Source organism: Anolis sagrei, chromosome 11 (assembly GCF_037176765.1).
Source record: "Anolis sagrei isolate rAnoSag1 chromosome 11, rAnoSag1.mat, whole genome shotgun sequence".
Classification (NCBI taxonomy): Eukaryota; Metazoa; Chordata; class Lepidosauria; order Squamata; family Dactyloidae; genus Anolis; species Anolis sagrei.
In genome coordinates, this window is record NC_090031.1 from 6,938,823 (window position 1) to 6,952,088 (window position 13,266).

Sequence of the window (13,266 nt, forward strand, 5' to 3'; positions counted from 1 at the left end):
GTTTCCTAAGCTAAATATAATGTGTGAATTCTGTGCGGAATAATCCCCGAGCTTCGACATTTTCTTTTTGTTCCAGGATCTCCTGTCCAAATTGTCCCGAATGTGAGAAATATAGTTTCCAACCAATTTTGGAATGTTTTCCAATCTTCTTTCCCTCCCTCTTTGGAACATGAGGGAAGGCAGAACTGACAGATTACAACTGTGCCCTAAGCAGAGGGTTCGACATGTTTAGCTCTCGTAAGCCTGGCTTTGAATCTTAAGAGATTCGACCATATGGGTGGCACCAAATTAGGAATGACAACTTCGCTTTTCTGAAAAGCTGGGGATCGCTGTACCTATTTAATTTGCCAGTGCAGATGGATGAGGTTTTTTCCCCATTCGGCCATCTTCTTTTGCATAAATAGTGTGGAAAGAACTCCAGATTTCGAAAAATGAAACAGATTTATCCTTCGGTCCCTAGCTGGTGGAATGAATCCTTTTCTGCTGGTCTTGCAGTCACTCTCAGGACAACTGAGTGACTTGTCCATATGGCTCCCGGGAAGAAAATCATGACGAAAGGGGAGCCCAGTCTGGGCCCATCTATCAACCACCTTCTCCAGAGCTTCCTTCCTTTGTGTTGTTTCTGGGAGATTGTGAGCCTTTGAGATACAGATGTCGTCTCGTTTTCATTCCTGTGGAAGTGGCCGGCATCCTTTTCGCAACATACAGGAGTTTGGTTCCACCCTAGCACTTGAACATCTATATTTCAGCCTGTTCTGGAAGTTGGGATTCCCCTCTTTCCTCTTCAACAGGCATGGGAAAACTTTCTAACTTGGGGGCCACATGCTAGCACTCCCTATGAAAAGGACTGGCTGTCTGGTGATGGAAGGAAAGAAGGAAAGAGAGAAGGAAGGAAGAAAGGATGAAAAGAAGGAAGGGAAGGTTGGAAAGGAAGGATGGAAGGAGAAGGAGGGAGAGAGGGAAGGTGGGAGGAAAGTGGGATGGAAGGAAAGACAAAAGGGAAGGAAGGGAAGAGAGAAGGAAGGACGAACAAAAAGAAGGAAGGGAAAGATGAAAGGAGAAAGAGGGAGAGAGGAAAGGAGGGAGGAAAAAGGGAAGGCAGGACAAAAGGGAAGGAAGGGAAGGATGGGAGGAAGGAAAAAGAGAAGGAAAGAAGGATGAAAGGAAGGAAGGAAAAAGAGAAGGAAAGAAGGATGAAAGGGAAGGGAAGGGAAGGGAAGAATGGAAGAAGAAAGAGCGAGACAGGGATGTAAGCAAAGACAAAGGGGAAGGAAGGATGAAAGGTTGGAAGGAAAGAATGGAAGGAAGGGAAGGAGGAAGGAAAGAGAGAAGGGAGGATGAAAGGGAGAAAGGGAAGAATGGAAGGAGAAAGAGGGAGAGAGGGAAGGAAGGAAAGACAAAAGGGAAGGAAGGATGAAAGGGTGGAAAGAAGGGAAGGAGAAAGGAAAGAGAAAAGGGAGAAAGGCAGGGAGGGAGAAAAGGAGGAAGCAAAGACACAGAAGAAAAGGCAAAAGAAGGAAGGAAGGGTGGAAGAAAAGGGTAGAAGGTAGGGAAGAAGGAAGGTAAATGAGAAAGAAGAAAGGGAGAAACTGAAGGATGAATGGAGGGAGGGAAAGAAGGAAGGAAGGAAGGAAGGAAGGAAGGAAGGAAGGAAGGAAGGAAGGAAGGAAGGGAGGGAGGGAGGGAGGGAGGGAGGGAAGGAGGAATGCAAGAGTGAAGGAAGGAAGGACGAAAGGATGGAAGGGAGTGGAGCAAAGGAGGAAAGGAAGAGAGGGAGGGAATAAAGAGAAGGAAGGAAATACAAAAAGGAAAGAAGGAAGGGAGAAAGAGAGAGGGAAGGAGAGAAGGAAGGCTGAAAGAGAAGGCGGGAGGGAAGAAGGAAGGAAGGATAGGATGATGAGAGGGAGGAGAAAAAAGCCCAAGGGACCACATCTGGGCCTGGGTTTGCCCATATATGGTCTACAACAACTCAACACACACACACATGCATTGAATTCACTATCTTACTGCTGCAGCCGCCCATTGCTGGTGGAGAGCCAAGGGAGCAGAGAAGTGCCTGGCTATGTTCCTGTACCAGACTCAGACCAATAACATCTCCTTCTGAGACTTCTGGAGTACCGTAGTGTGTCTTGGGGGAAGATGGCCTTGGTTTTAGTTTGCTTTGGCGTTGATAGCCAGATTCCTCTTTAATTTTGGTGGAATCTCATTTTGAATTGCACTCATAGCCAGGTACTTCTCCAATTTCTCCAGTCTGAGACATATGGAGAACTGTGACGTATCTTGGGGGAAGATGTCCTTGTTTTGCATCTTGCTCTCAAGATATAGCCAGATGCCTCTTCAGTTGTGGTGGCATCCCACTCTGAACACACTTTGAGGACATAGCCAGATGCTTCTTCAATTTCTTCAGTCTGAGACATCTGGAGAACCTTGGTGTATCTTGGTGGAAGATGTCCTCTTGAGATATAGCCAGATGCCTCTTCAATTTTGATGGAAGATACCCTTGGTTTGCAACTTGTTCTGGGGAGATCACTAGATGCGTTTTCAATTTTGGTGGCAGATGTCCCTGGCTTGTATCTCGCCTTGGAAACATAGACAGGTGCTCTTCAATCCTTTCTGCTCTCCAGCAACCATTGCTGAGAGAGGTGAGCAAGTTGTCACCTGTGGCACACCAAGTCCTGCGGCTGGTGACAGGAACCATAACAGTGTACCACAGATGGAATTCATACACCATGTGCATCCATATAATGTCATTAATAATGGGCTCCATTCTTGTGGCTGCTTGTATGGAAATTAAACCTGGTTGTGATGATTGCTGCAACTGAAGACCTCAGTCTTAGACTTGACCGATCAGCTTTTCTAATAGTCCCTTTCGCTCCTAGGCCTGCAATGAATTCACCACACACGTGATGAACCTTCTCAGAGAGCAGAGTCGGACACGGCCCATTTCTCCAAAGGAGATCGAGAGGATGGTGGGCATCATCCATCGGAAATTCAGCTCCATCCAGATGCAGCTCAAACAAAGCACTTGCGAAGCAGTCATGATCTTGAGATCGCGGTTCCTTGACGCCAGGTAGGTTATACCTTGAGTGATTCGCTATTCAGCTTGACCAGTATGTTGCAACGTTTACGAAGATTGTCTTTCCTTCGAATCCTGGTCAATTATTTGCTCAGTGTCCTCTTTCCTTGAAAATAATATTTGGAGGCAAAACAGATATGTAAGGTGAATCCCTGCTATCTCTCATGAGTGATGAAAGATAACGGGTCTTCCCTTTGGTAGGCTTTCATTTAACCCAGTGGTTCTCAACTTGTGGTCTGAGGACCACTAGTGGCCCACAAGAACTAGAATAAGGTCTGCAGCCTCACCGTTACTACACCATTGTAACAAAAACGACTGGTCTCATGAAACCCTCTTATAGTGCTGAGGCTTATAAAAATATGGTTTTCTGTGGTTGAGCAGATGGCGACTACTGGATGGCATAGGTTCTGCATCAGAAACTGGAAATGATGTGGTCTATCCAATGACATTTTCAGAAACAGCACCCCAAATAACCAAACCAAATCTAAAGTTGTCCAAAAACTGATTTGCAACCCTTTTGGTACTAATGTTGGAGAGTGGTCCTTGGTGAAGTGGTCCCTGGTCAAGTGGTCCCTAGTCAAGTCGTCCCTTGTCAAAAGTGGTCCCTGGTCAAATGATCCCTAGTCAAGTCATCCCTGGTCAAAAGTGGTCCCTAGTCAAGTGGTCCCTGGTCAAAGTGGTCCCTGGTCAAGTGGTCCCTGGTCAAAGTGGTCCTTAGTCAAATGGTCCCTGGTCAAAGTAGTCCCTGGTCAAATGGTCCCTGGTCAAAGTAGTCCCTGGTGAAATGGTCCCTGGTCAAAGTGCTCCCTGGTCAAGTGGTCCCAGGTTGGGTAGGTCAAAGTGGTCCCTGGTCAAGTGGTCTATAGTCAGATAGTCCCTGGTCAAGGTGGTCCCTGGTCAAAGTGGTCCCTGGTGAAATGCTCCCTGGTCATGATGGTCCCTGGTCAAGGTGGTCCCTAGTCAAAGTGTTCTCTGGTCAGTGGTCCCGGGTCAAGTGGTCCCTGGTCAAGTAGTCCCTGGTCAAGTAGTCCCTGGTCAAGTGGTACCTGGTCAAGTGGTCCATGGCCAAAGTGGTCCCTGGTCAAAGTGGTCCTTGGTCTAATGGTCCCTGTGGTCCCTAGTCAAGTGGTCCCAGGTTGAGTAGTCCCTGGTCAAAGCGTTCCCTGGTCCAGTGGTCCCTGGTCAAAGTATACCCTGGTCAAGTAGTCCCTGGTCAAAGTGTTCCCTGGTCAAAGTGGTCCCGGTCAAGTGGTCCCTGGTTAAGTAGTCCCTGGTCAAGTGTTCCCTGGTCAAGTGGCCCATGGTCAAATGGTCCTGGTCAAAGTGTTCCCTGGTCAAGTGATCCCTGGTCAGAGTGGTCCCTGGTTAAAAAAAAAGATTGGGAACCACTGTTTTTTAACCGGTAGGATTTCTCTGTAAGTGTTCATGAACTTGGATTGGAGACAGAGAGATATTCATTCTACATACATCTCCTTACTGTCTTTCAATAGTAATCTCTCACAACTCTCTTTTCCTTGTTTGCTCTCCCCTCTTTGCAGGCGGAAAAGGCGCAACTTCAGCAAACAAGCCACAGAAATCTTGAACGAATATTTTTACTCTCACCTCAGCAATCCTTACCCTAGTGAAGAAGCCAAAGAAGAGCTGGCAAAGAAATGCAGCATCACAGTATCACAGGTAAGCTGGAGTGTGTACAGCTGGCTCTCCATTTTCATGAAGGTTAGAGTCACGAGCTGCTAGGGTGTCTCCCAATTAGCTCAACGTTTTTAGCAGCTATTCTATCTGAACGCCATCTGTGCTCCCTTTTTGTCTCTCTAGAAATGTAGGCATTTTCAAACCCTCATCGTCTGATTCTTCTTCTCCCTCCAATTCCTGAGCATTTCCCTGCTCCCCTTCCTCTTCCGAAGATGAGGAATCCCGAACAGCAACAATTTGATGCCCCCATGTACAAATCGATAAAACAACAGTTACATAATAAGTAAAATGTTAAAATTAGATTAAAAACCATTTAAAATAGTGCAAATTGAATAAGTTGGCATGTCTAAGTCCAAGTTCCACGATCAACAACTTAATCCGAAGCCTTTCCATAGCATTGCCGTCATTTTTATTATCAGCCTGCTATCCGAATGCCTGGTCCCATAGCCACATCTTCTACTTTTTCCTGAAGGAAAGGAGGGAAGCTGTTGACCTAATTTCGTTGGGGGGCCACCGCTGAGAAGGCCCTGTCTCTCATCCCCACCAAGGGTGTTTGCGACAAAGGTGGGATCGAGAGCAGGGCCTCCCCGGGGAGAGAGTTCCATAGGCGAGGGGCCACCGCTGAGAAGGCCTTGTCTCTCATCCCCACCAAGTGCGTTTGCGATGAAGGTGGGATCGAGAGCAGGGCCTCCCCGGGGAGAGAGTTCCATAGGCGGGGGGCCACCGCTGAGAAGGCCCTGTCTTTCATCCCCACCAAGTGTGTTTGCGACAAAGGTGGGATCAAGAGCAGGGCCTCCCCGGGGAGAGAGTTCCATAGGCAGGGGGCCACCACTGAGAAGGCCCTGTCTCTCATCCCCACCAAGGGTGTTTGCGACGAAGGTGGGATCAAGAGCAGGGCCTCCCCGGGGAGAGAGTTCCATAGGCGGGGGGCCACCACCGAGAAGGCCCTGTCTCTCATCCCCACCAAGCGTGTTTGCGACGAAGGTGGGATCAAGAGCAGGGCCTCCCCAGGGAGAGAGTTCCATAGCTGGGGGGCCACCGCTGAGAAGGCCCTGTCTCTCATCCCCATCAAGCGTGTTTGCGACGAAGCTGGGATTGAGAGCAGGGCCTCCCTGGGGAGAGAATTCCATAGGCGGGGGGCCACCACTGAGAAGGCCCTGTCTCTCATCCCCACCAAGGGTGTTTGCGACGAAGGTGGGATCGAGAGCAGGGCGTCCCCAGGGAGAGAGTTCCATAGGCGGGGGGCCACCGCTGAGAAGGCCTTGTCTCTCATCCCCACCAAGTGTATTTGCGACAAAGGTGGGATTGAGAACAGGACGTCCCCGGGGAGAGAGTTCCACAGGCAGCGGGGTCACCGCTGAGAAGGCCCTGTCTCTCATCCCCACCAAGCGTGTTTGCGACGAAGGTGGGATCGAGAGCAGGGCCTCCCCAGAAGATCGTAATTTTCGAGGTGGGACGTAGGGGGAGATACGTTCGGACAAATAAGCTGGGCTCTTACCTGTTGATCAGGTGGTTAAGTGAATCGGTTCCTCTCTCCTGCCGTGAAAGCATTCAATCTCAACACTGACCCTGACGTGTATTTTCCGAGCTCGCTTTCCCTTCGATTGGCTGAAGGCTCTTCCTCGCCGGCAGCTTGAACGCAGCCCTTCAGTAACAGTTCAATGACAGCTGTTTGTGCCGGAGCAATAAAAGTCTAGTAGACAAAACGACTCAGGCGCTTTGGTACATTAGAAGTGTCAGGGGCTTAAAATACTGCAGTGGGATCCGTGTCTCCTGCTACAGAAAAAAAGATGACTTTCGCTGTGGGGAGAGTTTTAAGATTTCTCTCTGTGCCCAAACACATAACGCTGGCTTCACAACGCCAGATTCTAAAGACATCACACTCGTCTTTAATGTGCGCTCGCTTAGGAAAGGGAGAAAACAAAAGCAGAGGAGAAGAGACAGCCAAAGACCGAGTCCTAGAACAGGGGGACTTTTGATGCCTTGCCTTGCGCGCAGAACGACACTGCAAACCTATCATGCATTATTGATTTTGCGCGCTTTGGCTTTCACGCATTTATAAAGCCATAAGATGTCGAAAGGGGAGGGAAAATGTTGCTACCATATACGACAATGGGTTTGTGATGTTGGGTTTGAGGAACAGAATGGGAAGATAGGGATGTTTTGGCTTCGAAGCTTTTCGAGTACTCTTTCTTGGAGCCGATCTGAGCCCTTTCCCACTTGCACAATTTCTCACAGGTAAATGTGTACGAGTCCTCATTGGACTCCGAATTGTAGAGTTGGAAAGAACCCCAAAGGTCATCTAGTCCGACCCCATTCTGTCATGGAGGCAGGCGTAACATGAGTCCTCCTGACAGATGGCCCTCCACCCTCTGTTTGAAGACCTCCATAGAATCCTAGACTTGTGTGGGACCCCTAAGGCCATCCAATCCAACCCCATTCTTCTATGCAGGAAAGGCACAACCCAAGCCCTCCTGACATATGGCCTTCCAGGCTCTGCTTCAGGACTTCTCTAGAATCCCCAAATCTCATCCAGCCCGGCCCCATTTCTGCCATGCAGGAAGGCACAATTCAATCCCTCCCAAAAAATGGCCATCCAGTTTCTGTTTCAAGGCCTCCATGACATCCTAGAAGTTTGACGCTGTGTTTCAAGGCCTCCATTGGACTCCAAATCCTAGACTTGGAAGGAACCCCAAAGGTCATCTAGTCCGACCCCATTTTGTCATGGAGGCAGTGCCCTCCTGACACTTGCCTCCAACAGACAAGGGTTCATTCTCCCACAGATATATAAACCCAGTTTTCCTAGTTTCCAACAGCCCTCACAACCTCTGAGGATGCCCGCCATAGATGTAGGCAAAATGTCAGGAGAGAATGCACCGGGATTGTGGCGCAGCTGGCTGAGTGTCAGCTGCATTAAGATCACTCTGACCAAAAGGTCATGAGTTCGAAGCCAGCCCGGGTTGGAGTGGGTTTCCAACCAATTGTGTGTAGCCTGTTGTCGACCTTTGCAACCCGAAAGACAGTTGCATCTGTCAAGTAGGAAAATTAGGTACCACCTTAAAAAAAGTGTGGGGAGGCTAAATTAACTGATTTATGAGGCCATAAAGAAGACTCCAGCAAAGCATTCCAGCGGGGAAGCATGCGGGGAATGCGGAAGTACTTCATCAGTGTCGCAGATGGACGAGGAAAGCGACAGCTCCCCGGCAGCCAGAAAAAGTTAAATATAGCCTCTGTGTATGTCTGTATATGTTGGTATGTCAAAAATTGGCATTGAATGTTTGCCATATATGTGTACACTATAATCCGTCCTGAGTCCTCTGCGGGGTGAAAAGGGCGGAATATAAAAGCTGTAAATAAATAAATACATAAATAATGCTTCTGGAACGTGGCCATATAACCCCAAAAACCTACAACAACCCAGTGATTTCGGCCATGAAAGTCTTTGACAATACATCCGATGGCAGTGATTCTCAACGTTCCTAATGCTGCGACCCCTTAATACAGTTCCTCATGTTGTGGTGACCCCTGGCTATTAAGTTATTTTCATTACTACTTCATAATGGTAATTTTGCTACTGTTATGAATCGTTATGTAAATATCTGATATGCAGGATGTATTCTCATTCACTGGACCAAATTTGGCACAAATACCCAATATGCCCAAATTTGAATACTGGTGGGGTTGGGATGGGAGGATTGATTTTGTCATTTGGGAGTTGTAGTTGCTGGAATTTATAGTTCACCTACATTCAAAGAGCATTCTGAGCTACACCCACAATGGACTTGAACCAAACGTGGCACACAGAACTCCCATGACCAACAGAAAATACTGGAAGGGTTTGGTGGGCATTGACCTTGGGTTTTAGAGTTGTAGTTCGCCTACATCCAGAGAGAATTGTGGACTCAAACAATGATGGATCTGGATCAAACTTGGCACGAATATTCAATATGCCCAAATGTGAACACTTGTGAAGTTCGGGGAAAATAGACCTTGACATTTGGGAGTTGTAGTTGCTGGGATTTATAGTTCACCTACTACCAAAGAGCATTCTGAAGCTCACGAACGATAGAATTAGGCCAAACTTCCCAGACAGAACTCCCATGACCAACAGAAAATACTGTCTGTGATGGTCTTTGGTGACCCCTCTGACACCCCCTCGCGACCCCTTCAGAGGTCTCGACCCCCAGGTTGAGAACCACTGTCCTATGGTATGCCATGGTCAAGGGATTTTTAAGAATGGTAGTGAGAGAATAAAACCTTCTATCTACTAAATTAGATTACAGGGAAGGAAACGCTCAGGAAAAAACCCAGGTTTGTTGTGTGCGCAAGGGCTTTGTGAGCTCCTTGTGGTTCCAGACAGAGGCACCCTGTTCCTTAATTCCTTGGCTTATCTTTCCCTGGCAGTGTCATTGTTTTGCTCGCCAGGCTCGGGGAATTTTTGCAAAAGCCGCCCCTCTCGAAAGCGAAGCAGCGCCTGCAAACCCAGATGTCAAATTAACCCTGCCTTTCTCCTCGCCTCTCTCTCTCTTCTGCCTCCAAGCCAATGATTAAGAACATCTCCATGAACAACAACAGGGGGGAAAGAACCCGCCTGCCTGGATGGATCTTCACCGTCTTTTTTTGTCCTTCTTGAAAGGATCTCTCTTGTCACTTGTCCTCGTTTTGCACTCATTCATTATCTCCTCTTCCCACCTCCACCCACCCCTTCCTTTCACATTTCTCACCCCCCACTTGGATTTTGTTGCCTTGGGGGCAAGAGATGGACAGACAAAGCTCCACATCTGCCCTCTTCTCCTCCTTTCCTCCTTGTCGCCTCTCAGCAGAAACTTGGCTCGATTTTGCCCTTTGGCTGTTTCATTCAGATATGCAAGGGATGGAAGGATCTGGCCTGGAGTCTCCTGTAGAAATGGGAGAAGATGGAAACGTGAACACGCACACACAACACGGAGGCGCACGCTGCACCAAGCCCTCCTCGCCTGGACAAATGAAACAGCCCCCGGGCGTGTTTTTTTCCACTCCACTTCCTTTGCGCTTGGGAAGCCTTTTTCCTCCGGTTCCCATCCTTCCGGCTGACGGGAGAACTTGTTCCGATAGACACTAATTAGAATTTAAAAGTGAGATGCATGTATGATACGATTTCACCGGGCAAAGCCTGGCCGACTCATGTGGATGAGTTTCAAGTTAGGAAGAAATCAACACACACACACCCTATTTTTTTTTCCGTGTCAAGAGAGCAACTTGAGAAACTGCAAGTCGCTTCTGGTGTGAAAGAATCATAGAATCATAGAATCAAAGAGTTGGAAGAGACCTCATGGGCCATCCAGTCCAACCCCATTCTGCCAAGAAGCAGGAATATTGCATTCAAAGCACCCCTGACAGATGGCCATCCAGCCTCTGTTTAAAAGCTTCCAAAGAAGGAGCCTCCACCACACTCCGGGGCAGAGAGTTCCACTGCTGAACGGCTCTCACAGTCAAGAAGTTCTTCCTCATGTTCAGATGGAATCTCCTCTCTTGTAGTTTGAAGCCATTGTTCCATTGCGTCCTAGTCTCCAGGGAAGCAGAAAACAAGCTTGCTCCCTCTTCCCTGTGGCTTCCTCTCACATATTTATACATGGCTATCATATCCCCTCTCAGCCTTCTCTTCTTCAGGCTAAACATGCCCAGCTCCTTAAGCCGCTCCTCATAGGGCTTGTTCTCCAGACCTTTTATCATTTTAGTCACTCTCCTCTGGACACATTCCAGCTTGTCAATATCTCTTGGTAAAGTCTGGCCTATTCATGTGGATGGGTTTTATTTATTTAGCAGTTTTGTATACCGGTCTTCTCACCTCCGTTCGAGGGACTCTGGCCGGTTTCCAACATCAATATTACAGACAGTCATTAAAACATCATATTCTAAATCACACTAAAACATTAAAATAGCAAAACACAATCATATAATGACAGTGGTCAGTCATCATCAAAAATCATTATTCATCGTCATCCATCCATATCACAGGATCATGGCTCATTCGTCGAATGCCAATCCCCAAAGCCAAGTTTTCACCTGTTTCCTGAATGTTAGGATAGAAGGGGCAGTTCTGATCTCCAGTGGAAGGGAGTTCCAGAGTTGAGGGGTCACCACCGAGAAGGCCCTGTCTCTCGTCCTCACCAGCCACGCCTGTCAGGCCGGTGGGATCGAGAGCAGGGCCCCTCCAGACGATCTTAGCAATCTTGATGGTTCATAGGGGAGGATACGTTCGGACAGGTAAATTGGGCCGGAGTTGTTTAGGGCTTTATAGGTTAAGACCAGCACTTTGAATTGTGCTCGAAAGCTGATTGGCAGCCAGTGGAGCTGGCGCAACAGAGGAGTAGTATGCTTCCTGTACCCCGCTCCCATTAGTAGTCCGGCTGCTGCACGTTGGACTAGTTATAGCTTCCAGGCAGTCTTCAGGGGCAACCCCACGTAGAGAGCGTTGCAGTAATCTAAATGGGATGTAACCAAAGCGTGGACCACCGTGGCCAAGTCAGACTTCCCAAGGGTTCATGTTAGGAAGAAATCTTCACACCCCCCCCCCCAATGTTTTTTTCCGTGTCAAGAGAGCAAGTTGAGAAACTGCAAGTCGCTTCTGGTGTGAAAGGATTGGCCATCTGCAAGGATGTTGCTCTGGAGACACCCGCTTGTTTTGACGATTTACCATCCTTGTCACCAGCCAATCCTTCTCCAATGCCAGAAATACAACTTAATGGTGTAACATTAGAAAATGTTGACTATTTCAGTTCCCTTGGCATCCACCTCGCCACAAAAGTCAACATTGAAATACAACACCACCTGAGCTCTGCGAGTGCAGCTTTTTTCTGAATGAAGCAGAGAGTGTTTGAGGATCGGGACATCCGTAGGGATACTAAGGTGATTGTCGAAGGCTTTCATGGTCGGAATCACTGGGTTGTTATAGGTTTTTTGGGCTATATGGCCATGGTCTAGAGGCATTCTCTCCTGACGTTTCACCTGCATCTATGGCAAGCATCCTCAGAGGTAGTGAGGTCTGTTGGAACTAGGCAAAAGGGTTTATATATCTGTAGAATGACCAGGGTGGGACAAAGCACTCTTGTCTGCTGGAGCTATGTGTGAATGTTTCAACTGACCACCTTGATTAGCATATAATGCCCTGACTGTGCCTGGAGCAAACTTTTGTTGAGAGGTGATTAGATGTCCTTGTTTGTTTCCTCTCTGTTGTTGTGCTGTTGTAATTTTAGAGTTTTTTTAATACTGGTAGCCAGACTTTGTTTGTTTTCATGGTTTCCTCCTTTCTGTTGAAATTGCCCACATGCTTGTGTATTTCAATGGCTTCTCTGTGTAGTCTGACATGGTGGTTGTGAGAGTGGTCCAGCATTTCTGTGTTCTCAGATAAAATGAAGTTCCAGGTTGGTTCATCAGGTGCTCTGCTATGGCTGGTTGAAGTAGTCTGCAGTGCCTTTCATGTTCCTTGATGCGTGTTTGGGCCAAGCTGCGTTTGGTGGTCCCTATGTAGACCATGAAAATGAACAAAATCTGGCCCGGTTTGTGGCCCGTTAATTCCCATCGTTCCCTTTTTCATGGAGCAAATGCAACTTCCCTCCAGCAATCGCTCTTGTCAGCGAGAGAATCGGAGCCACCATCTTGCCGCGACTGTGCATCTTGAAGATTTAACTCATAATTTACTGCTTTTTTAATTTCACTTTGTAATTAACATGATAAATAAGTGCAAGGGTATTGTTTGAAATGTAATATACAGTTAAGCCCAATTAATGAATTGGCCTTCAGTGATTGGGAACGGAATGATGTTCGTTGTGTTGTTTTGCTTGGTTTTTAATGTGGAGATAGTTTGTTTTCATGAAAAATGTGATGCTAAAGAGCTTTATTTCTCTCCCTATGCCTCATCTCCCCTCCCAAACTTCTAACACATAGGAAGGAAATGAGAGCGGAGACAAATGCTACACAGAACGCCATGCAAATGGCAGTGTGAGTTCTTTGGCGTGCGTTGACTCTCTGTAAAATGATGGTGGCTGGAATCTGGTTTGGGACTTTCATCTCCATAATTGTACTGTATCAGAAGCTGGAGCTGATGTAGTCTAGCCAATGCAATTTCCTGAACCAGCATTCCAAATAACCAAACCGAATATAAAGTTGACCAAAAACCGATTCGTAACCCTTTTCGTACTAATGTTGGAGAGTGGTCCCCGGTAAAAGTGGTCCCTGGTCAAGTGGTCCATGGTCAAAGTGGTCCATGGTCAAAGTGGTCCCTGGTCAAAGTGGTCCATGGTCAAGTGGTCCATGGTCAAAATGGTCCCATTGTCAAAGTGGTCCCTGGTCAAAGTGGTCCATGGTCAAAGTGGTCCATGGTCAAGTGGTCCCTGGTCAAAGTGGTCCATGGTCAAAGTGGTCTCTGGTCAAAGTGGTCCCTAGTCAAAGTGGTCCATGGTCAAAGTGGTCCCTGGTCAAAGTGGTCCATGGTCAAGTGGTCAATGGTCAAAGTGGTC

The 13,266-nt window shown here is 47.7% G+C and overlaps 1 protein-coding gene across 7 annotated transcripts in view; it reads left to right on the top strand.

Moving 5' to 3' along the window:
• PBX3 (PBX homeobox 3) overlaps positions 1–13,266 on the top strand; it is a 291,273-nt gene that overhangs the window by 245,825 nt on the left and 32,182 nt on the right. For all 7 annotated transcript variants that reach the window (XR_010910327.1, XR_010910328.1, XM_067471835.1 and 4 more), the window contains 2 exons: positions 2,880–3,070; positions 4,615–4,750. Coding sequence is in view for 5 of the 7 variants with exons in the window: in XM_067471835.1 (XP_067327936.1) it covers positions 2,880–3,070; positions 4,615–4,750 (327 nt within the window). In the remaining 2 variants the exon portion in view is untranslated. The remainder of the gene's footprint in view (positions 1–2,879; positions 3,071–4,614; positions 4,751–13,266) is intronic.